Source organism: Aptenodytes patagonicus, chromosome 6 (genome assembly GCF_965638725.1).
Source record: "Aptenodytes patagonicus chromosome 6, bAptPat1.pri.cur, whole genome shotgun sequence".
NCBI classification, from domain to species: Eukaryota; Metazoa; Chordata; class Aves; order Sphenisciformes; family Spheniscidae; genus Aptenodytes; species Aptenodytes patagonicus.
The window spans coordinates 57,532,749-57,541,606 of NC_134954.1; the positions used below are offsets into that span (position 1 = coordinate 57,532,749).

The window sequence follows — 8,858 nt, forward strand, 5'->3', positions numbered from 1 at the left end:
AACTGATCACGTCTCCACAGAGGTGGCCTGGAGGTGGGAAAAACATACCTCTCCCAAACACAAAAGGCTTCATGCCTCCCTCTTCTTCCTCCCTGTCCTCCTGCAACTCCTGTGTGCCCAGCCCCTGCCCTCCTTCCCTGCTCCCTTCCTTGCACTGCCTGCCTGTATGGAAAGTTATTGCCAAACCAGTGTCCCAGACATTTGATTACACTTCTCAGTGAACTAGATACAAGAGATATGAAAAAGTAATTTGGATATGGAGCCCAGAAGGAAGAGCCTACATATTAGGAATTCCCGGCTTTCAACAGGGCAGGAAACATTTCTAAACCCAGAGAGCATTCACCTCCGTGGGCTGGTATGTTCTTTCAAAGTCTAATGACCTAACCAGATCCGAATATGAACTGCATAAAACTTCTGATAACCAGGGTTGATGTAGTCCTAGATAACAGGGATACATCAGGAGCTCAGAGGAAAACAAGCTTGATTCTGACAAAGAAAGAAAGAAGGACTCTCATATTAAGAAGAAAAAAACCCCAAAACAGTACAAATCTCTAGTCAAATTTTCAAAGAAGCTTCTGCCATGCATGCTTAAGCAGATCGTCCATGTCCTCCAAGCCAACCCACACACCTGTGCACACAGGCAGAGCTTCTGAGCAGGTAAGTCCTACCAGCACAGGACAGGTATTCAACCCACAGCAAAGCCAGTAGCACCTTGCAGCCATGTGCGTGAGTGACTGTGTGCTCAGGTGGAAAGTGTTATTTGAATGGAGCCTCTGTAGAGAAATGACACAAGCAGAAAGGAGCAGCTGGGGTGCACTACGGTAATAGACTTTTACCAGAAAACTTTTACAACAGCCATTGGAAATAAGTGGCCAAGCAGAAAACAGCCTGGTGAGGTACTTGGAACATAATGTTCCTGAGGTTGTATCCCATCAAAGCTAAGCTGGAAAATAAGCAGTATCTGACTGTGGAGAGCCAGAGAGTGGGAAACTCTCCCAACCATTGCTACTTGTCTGCTACACAAGCAGGCTGCTGGCCGGGGGCCTCTTCTTCCTGCCTTTCACTGCTGTTACTACAAGCTAACGCAACCCACCTACACCAGGCAATAGCTTATGGCCACTCTTGTGGGCACACTCTCATTTTACAGCCAAAGTGAGTTTGGGCAGACTGGTTGCCTTCATCATGGAAGGGCAGTTAGAGGAATAAATATGATGATCAGAGGAGTTCAGGTGAGATAGCTACAGCATTTTAAATTCACACCCCATTTTTATTTTGCAGTCCTTTCTTTGAGCAGATAAGCCTGATGGTTTCGTGGTTGCTATTTAGAAATACACAGGCATGTCTGACTGGAGCCATCTGCTTTCAGACTGGGGAGGACAGCCTGGCTTCTGGCCATATTTGGATGTTTCTTTGCAGCCATATGGAAGAAAAATAGTTTCAAACTGGAAATTTCAACGTGGGGGAAGTGGCTGCAGAGGTCCCTGATGCTGGGTGAGGAGGTATGACCCTGGGCTGAGGTATGCTGCCGCGTGGGCTGGGCAGTATCTACGCCTGCAGGGACGGGGAAAACAGGGAACAGACTGGGAAAAGGCCATGGGCACCAGTGCTAAACTGGGTGTACGTAACACTTTGGGAACACTCTGAAGGGAGGAAGTGAATAGCAGGCTAACACGATCTGCAGGGTCCCAGCACAAGGCTGCAGAGCACATGGGGCTGAGCGAGGGTTGGCGGCGAGGGTGGAAGTGTGTACAAGGGTTCAAACCTACATACATTCAAAATCTCTCTCGCTGTAGTTGCGTCTTTGCTTCTCCAGATTGCTTGATGCTGATTTGCTTATCAGGTCCCCAAATCTCTCGATTGACAAAGTCTTATCCAAGTCCTCATCGTCCTCGGCACCAGGAGAGGCCTTCTCTGCACGATCTCTGCCCTGCACAGAAATCGCCAGACAAGAATCAAATGCTGCAGATCCCTACAGCCCTCTGGATCCTCTTGCCCTGCAAACGGTGCTGGGCTTGCTGAGGAGCAGCAGGCTCCACACAACAGGGCTGGGGCATAGTTTCTTACTTAGAGGCACAGCTCCGCTCAAAACCAAGAGCCAGAACAGAACAGCAAACCTCCAAGCTGTACTCTGCAGAGATACCTTAGCGGTCCTCCACACCTCCCCTGAGTGGCAGGTATCGAGGGACTATGTCAGTGCCTGTCTTTCCTACCAGTGGAGATGCATAGCTTTTGTTTAGCTGGAATTTCTCTCTCCCCACATCTAACTGCTGTCCTCTGGCCTTCCCTTTGCCCAGTCTGCCATCCCTCCCTTTCCTAGACCTCCTCCATATTTCCCCCTGGGAAACAGCATCCCTGCTCTGGTGAGCTGCCCTTGGGTCAGTGACCACCCTGTGCCTTCCCACCTCCCCTCTGCACTCCTAGGGGACCCTGTTCCCCTTGGCATGCCTTCTTCAGGCTCTTCTGCCTGTTCTCCTCCTGTTTCAGGCTGTGGGCACTTCTCTGCCTTTTGCTGGTGGAGACGCTCCGAGAAGAGCATTGCCAGGTGACTCCCGTCCTTTCTGCCTCCCCAGCAGCTGCAGCTGGTAAAATTTTCCGTAAATATAGCCGAAATGCCAGCGCGGAGCTGTTGTGGACTCCCGTGTTTCCATGGAAACAGGAGGAGGCCCAACTGTGACAAATCTGTCTGTGCTGGGCAGAAAGAGGGAGCAAGGCAGCTTTAGCTGAGTTGTACCTCTCCCCGCATTCCCCAGCTGTTCCCAGCTGTGCCCTGGGAGTGGCTTTGTATCTGTGGGTGAGACTGCTTCTCCTCTCACCTTAGCATGGGTGTCCCAAGCCCAGCCTAAATGGGGAGAGTCTAATTGCAAGCTGCCCAACTCCTCCTGCCGCTTGCCTACCCCACCCAATGGCATGTGAAGGCACAGAGACCCCAGAGAGCAACCTCTGGCCTTTTCTGGACCACAGTTTGCTGTCTGCTTGGAGAGTGGATGTGGGCTCATGGGCAGCCTTGGGGCACCCTTCGTGCAGACCTGTCCCCAGGGAACGGAGGCTGTCTCCTACTGCAGCAGGCTGCCAGGACGCAGGTCCCGCACTCAGCCTGGCAGGAGCGCGATCCCAGGGGAAGAGACAACCCCGCTGCTGCTGGATTCCCACCTCACCTGCTGCAGGTCGATGAAGACATCTCCTACGGGAGGGGACTCTCCAGCTGCCATTTTGGTTCAGGACCTAAGGGCCTGGGCAAAATATCAACCCTTCTCTTTCACCGGCAGGCACCCAGCAAACCTGGAGAGTGGCATAACCTGTGGAGAGAGGGCAGGACAAGGGAATGTCGTGGGAGACTGCTGGCCACTGCCCTCAAACCCCCTGGCTCCTAACCCAGAGAGGTCACCTCACCGGCCCTCGGGGAACCTCCCCGGCATCACTAGGACAGGGCTGTCCCCCGGCACGCTGCAGTGAAGGGGCAAGAATGGCCCAGCCCACGCTGTTTTGTGCGCCGTCTCCAAAAGTTCAAAGGCAGGTGGGACCCTGTCCTCCTCCAAACAACCTGCTGCTCAGAGGGTGCAGGGGCCGACTGAGACAGCAGCTATGCATAGATTCTGCACGGGCTGTGCTAGAGAAGGAAAGGCTTCCTGCTGAGACCCCTCTCCACCAGGACATCTTTGCAAAGCCAGGGCATGACTGACCACCGGGGAAGAATAAAGTTGGAGAGATGGGGTGCTGGGAGGGCATGCCAGGAGCAGGCAGCAGAGTGGTCCTGGGCCACCTAGCTTTAATTGGGCAGATCTCAAAATGGCCAGGAGGAACATCAGAGAGATCTGTGCAGGCCGGAGAGATGACACAAGGACAAACAGTTCAGCATCCAAACACCAAACACAAAACACATGTTACAGGAAAAGAGGACAACCTTCAGACTGCAGATCTGTGCCCTGTCTGCACCAGCGCGGATGAGGGACGCAGAAGACCCTGCAGGCAGTCCGAGGGAGCGCTCTGCTCAATATGCAACTGCAAGTGAAGGCAATGAGGTGCCACAGTTTACAAGGAATGAGATGGAGACTAACACAGAAACAGCTGCAGTCGTATCATCTGCAGCAACAGCTCAGGCTGAGCTCAGCATGGGCTGCACCCCAGGAAGAGTTGGAGATGGCACATAGACTGGCACTGGGAAGATACCGACCTCCAAAAACTCATCTGAACTCATACGGAGAAGTAGAGAAGATGTAAGCACATGCACAGTGCTTTGGGCACGGGGATAAGTGAAGTGTTCTCATCTCACAGCACAAGAAAAGGGACAGTCATTAAAACTACAAGGGTAGAATACAAATGAATTCAAAACTGCAAAAGAAAACATTTTTTTCAGTGATGTCACTGAGGAGGAGAAAACTGCAAAGTCAAAGGATAGCTTGGCTATCTCTCTGGGTAACAAGTTGTTATATTTATGACAAAGAAAATTAAGAGAAGTTAAACTCATCTTTCAGAACAAGCTAATCTCCAGCTATGAAAGCTTTGGAAGAAGTATTATACGTTATAACCCGGTGATCTGCTGAGGGGTTTCTTACTATCTCATCTGAAGTACCTAGTATGGGCCACTGTTCCAAGGCAGACCACTAAAACACTAAAACAGATGGTCTAAAGGCGACACCAGTAAGGCCACTTCATCATCCCTCCTTCTATCTTTGAAGATCTCCAGAAGGTGCTACTACAGTCTCTGCTTACTCTGCCTACCTGAAGGTGCACATTTAGCTTATTCAAACCAAAAATCCTGGGGCCATCTGTAAGGCAAGTTTTTGAGGAGCTAATCTGACCACTGATGAAGCATGCTCCCTTGGTCCACCCTCCTAATTATCAGGAACAAGGCAAAACTCAATGGGAAAAAACTCTTCAAACACACCTCATTGAACTCTTCAGTGATTGAATCCCTCGATGAGACCTGAACAGCTCAAGAGAAATATGCTGTCAAGACAGACGTCTAAAAAGCAAATGCAGAGTCCAGGCCATAAGGAACAGGACAGAAAAGAATGAAAATACCCAATCTGCTCTGTAGATCTTAAGCTGTAATATTCAACTTCACACCCTGTTTTCCAAGAAAGATAGAGCAAAAGGGTTCCAAGAGAGAAAGCAGAAAAAAGGAGAAAGGTCTGGAAATAATCTGTAAGGAGAGACTGAGCTGCTTTTTAGTAGGAGACATGAAAGAGAAAAGGGTAATACATGGCTTTTATTTCCTTTTGCATTTAACTCAAGAACAGGGTATCATTCCATGAAAGCAAAGAGCAGCACATTTGAAACTGAAGGCAGGGAACGCTTTATTCCAGTGGGAAGAGCTGGCGGGGGGGCCTGGCTCCGCAGTCCTGCAGGGCCATGGCATCACAAATGTTAAAGAAAGGATTGGGTATTTGTAAGGAACATAACATCCACAGCTCCAGACTGCCTGCAAAAACGTGTTGCAAGCACTACTACTTCAGGGAGTAAAATAACAACGGGGCTTTGGACGGCAGCTCCTGTAGTGGCAGAATCCCCAAAAACTAGCAAAACGGTAAAGGTAATATAACAAAAAAAATGCTAATGCTCAGCTCCACCTCTGTGCCACTAATGTGTCTTGTGGGGCCTCCAAAGGAAACTGCAAACTATCAGCAGTGTTGTGAAACAATGTGCTTTGTTTCAGGTCAAGCTCAGGTTTGTCTGGAGCTAGGCAGAGGCTCGCAGGGGCATTCGTGCTCCGGGCGGGAGGAAACCCATGGCCGGGAGAACTGCTGGATGCAACGAACTCTGCTGGCTCCAGCTTTGCAAGATGTTACACTGAGTTTAAAACTACAGCTTGACTGCCTAAACGAAGTTAAAAGGGAGGGAAAATCCAGCACTTAATCTTTCTTTACCCTCCAAAGCAGCATATTCTGAAATATGCTGAAAATATGTCACACTAATGACACTGCTGAACAGCTAAAAGCAAGACAGTTGTACTGGCAGTAAAGTGAGAGAGCCCTTGGGACTTCCTTTGAAATTTCAGAGGGACTGCGAGGTGCTCACGGGGTTTCCGTCAATCCCCCGCTCATCACCCTGTGAAAGCAGGACGCGATGCGTGGGCGCCCCGAGCCGGCGGGGCTCTCCGAGCCGGTGGGGCTTGGGGGCAGAGCTGCCGGACAGGCCCGCTGCTTCAGGCCAAGAGAGGGGCGAGGATGGGAGGCACCTTCTCCGATCCCAACCCTACCACCTCTCCTGACTTCTCGAGAAGGGAGAGCCCGTGGCCTGGGAGCACTGGTGCTCCCTTTCGGTGCGTTAATTGATGGCTGGCCACTAGAGGCCACCTGCCCCTTACTCTGTGCAACCTGGTGCAACCTCTTGGAGAAAGGCTGGATGGACACCTACTCGGATCTGGCCTGGCTTTTCTGTTACCCACAACAGACGGAGTTCAGAGAAGAGCAACAAAAAATTGCCAGTAGGCCAGAGGGACTGATTTATAAGGAAAGGTTAGGAGCTAAATTTGTCTAGCGCAATATGGGATGACTAAGATGGGGAGGGGACAAGCCAACAGTCTGGAAAGATCTCAAGGGTGTAAAACACGACTAAAGATTTATTTTTTTTCAGGCAGCCCTGCACAAAGAGACTTAGAAATGGGTTAAAATTTAAAAGAGAAACTTAAAATGAGTATCAGGGAGAATTCTGCTAATAAGCATCATGCTGAAGCGCCCAGCCTGCTGGCATCGCTGCCTGGGCTGCCATAAGAAGAACACAAGGCAAAAGGGGAAAGAAAAAAAAAAACAGTAAAGAAAACTGAATGAATGATACCTTCATCCTATTGTATCTCCTGGTTGTCGGGAGTACGTGATTCAGCATTCCCGCTAGAAGTAATTTTCAGTAATAGAAGCGTCATGCCAGCAGGCCAGATTCGAAGGGAGGCCAGAAAAATCCACAGCCTGCCGACCTGTGCGCACTCACACCTCCCTGCTCTCTCCGCAAGTGCATCAGTAAACAGAGCTGGCTCACCTAAATCCCCATACCTCATACCAACCATCTAGGCTAAACGAACGCTGAAGGAAAGCGAGCAGGCATGCCCCTGCGATGCTGGCAGCTACGGCATCTCCCACATGTTGCTAAAAGGGACTCCAGTGGGGCTTCCCCCAGCCCCCAAAGGCTGCTTCACAGTGCCAGTGCAGGAGCTTTCCTGTTTTGCTGAGAAAAACGCATCTGGCATGTCTTCGAGGGGCAGAGGAGAGCAGTTCACGCTGCCCCTTTGCAATAAAGATGAGCCGGAAAGGCTACGGCAGGCTGCTCCAGCTCCGTGGGCAAGGGGCTGCATGGAGACAGACTTCAGGCCCCGCATCCATCTCCTCAGCTCTTCCTTAATCCCCTGGCCATCGGGCTGAGAATAATTTAGCCGTGGAGTGTCTAGACAAGGAGTGGATGTTAAGATAGGGATAAAGCCACAGGGGCAAAGCTGGTTTGGGGATAGATGAGGAGAAGAGACTCTGGCTGATAGACACAGATGGGAAGAGCTCGAAGAGGAGAAGGATTAGAGGCCTGGGAAGGTTTTCCTGGGAAAACGTACTGATGAGCCTGTCCATGGAGGAGAGGAGCAGGAGGGGTGCTGCTGCATACACCGAAGCATTCGGATGCTGCTGCGACAGTCACAGCCTCAAAGCCGAATGAAACGGAAGTGGGCTGCATTGCCCCTACTTCTCCCCTGCCACGGCGGAGGAACGGGGACACACATACCAGAATGAAAAGGCAACACATAAGACAGTAAACACACAAAGTTTTCAGGCGTGAAGGGTTTAACCTGTGGATCTCTCTGCCACATGGCTACGCTGAAACTAAGAATACAGAGTATTTTATAAGGCTTAAATATTCCAATGAATCCTATACCCTACTGAACTAGCCTGGATAAACCACCACAGCCATTCACTTCCGAAGCACCTGCTCCATTCCCTGACTCTCCCTTCACAGAGGTACCAGACGGGACAGAGCTCGCACGGCCGACAGACACATACACGAACACAGGGGAGCAAAACCCACTCCAGAACGAAGTACCAGCACCAGACAGTGACAAGGAGACACCCCTCCACTGGACGTACAGACGGCTCTGACAGACACACATACAGCCGGGGGAGTGAGGAGACGTAGGCAGGCACTGGGGATGCACTGCACCATGTACCGCGCCGTGCCATGCCACGCCGTGCAACCCGTACGGTGCGGTGCGCAGGACCACACCACGCCGCACACCACGCCGTGCAGCATCCAGCACCGGGTACTGCGCCGTGCCCGGGACTGTGCTGCGTGCTGTGCCGTGCCCCGTGCCCCGTGCCATGCACCGCCCTGCACCATGCCGTGCCATGCACCATGCAGCGCCCTGCACCGCGCCGCGCCGTGCCACGCACCGTGCAGTGACCTGCACCGTGCCGTGCCGCGCGGCACCGGAGCGCCCTGTGCACGCCGCGCCCGGCACACGGGGCCGGGGGAGAGCGGCCAGGCGGGCTGCCCGAGATCTGCGGGGCAGCGGCGCCCGCCGCGCGTGTCCGCGGGGCCCGTGGGCTGCTGCAGCCGGGGCAGCACCGAGACCCGCCCCCCCCAGCCCCCGCCCGGCCCGTACCTCGCACCGCCGGAGAAGGAGAGCCGCCCGCCGCCGCGCCGCGCCCCGGCCCCGCCACCGCGCTCCGCCCGACACGTGCCGCGCCCGCGCCGGCGGCGGGCGGCGCTGCGGCCCCGGCCTCCCGCCGGCCCCGCGCAGGGCGCGGCGCGGGCCCACCGCCCCGCTTCGTGCCGCCCGCCGCCCCTCCCGGGCCGCCCCCGCTTACCGGTGGGGCTGCGGGGCGGCGGCGCCGGGCGCTCCCCCGGCGGCGCGGGGCGGCGGCGGCGGCGGCGGCGGGGCG

At 53.4% G+C, this 8,858-nt stretch overlaps 1 protein-coding gene across 4 annotated transcripts in view; it reads right to left on the bottom strand.

Moving 5' to 3' along the window:
• The window catches only part of SLC4A3 (solute carrier family 4 member 3), a 34,635-nt gene extending 25,822 nt beyond the window's left edge, over window positions 1-8,813 (bottom strand). For 2 of the 4 annotated variants that reach the window (XM_076342795.1, XM_076342792.1), the window contains exons 1-3: window positions 8,579-8,633; window positions 3,156-3,296; window positions 1,771-1,927 (exon numbers count right to left, since the gene is read on the bottom strand). In XM_076342795.1, the coding sequence (XP_076198910.1) occupies window positions 1,771-1,927; window positions 3,156-3,209 (211 nt within the window). In that variant the 5' untranslated portion in view covers window positions 3,210-3,296; window positions 8,579-8,633. Of the gene's footprint in view, window positions 1-1,770; window positions 1,928-3,155; window positions 3,297-8,366; window positions 8,412-8,578; window positions 8,634-8,783 lie in introns of those variants that run through there. The other 2 variants (XM_076342793.1, XM_076342794.1) reach the window with 2 other exon arrangements.
• Window positions 8,814-8,858: the final 45 nt, after the last annotated feature.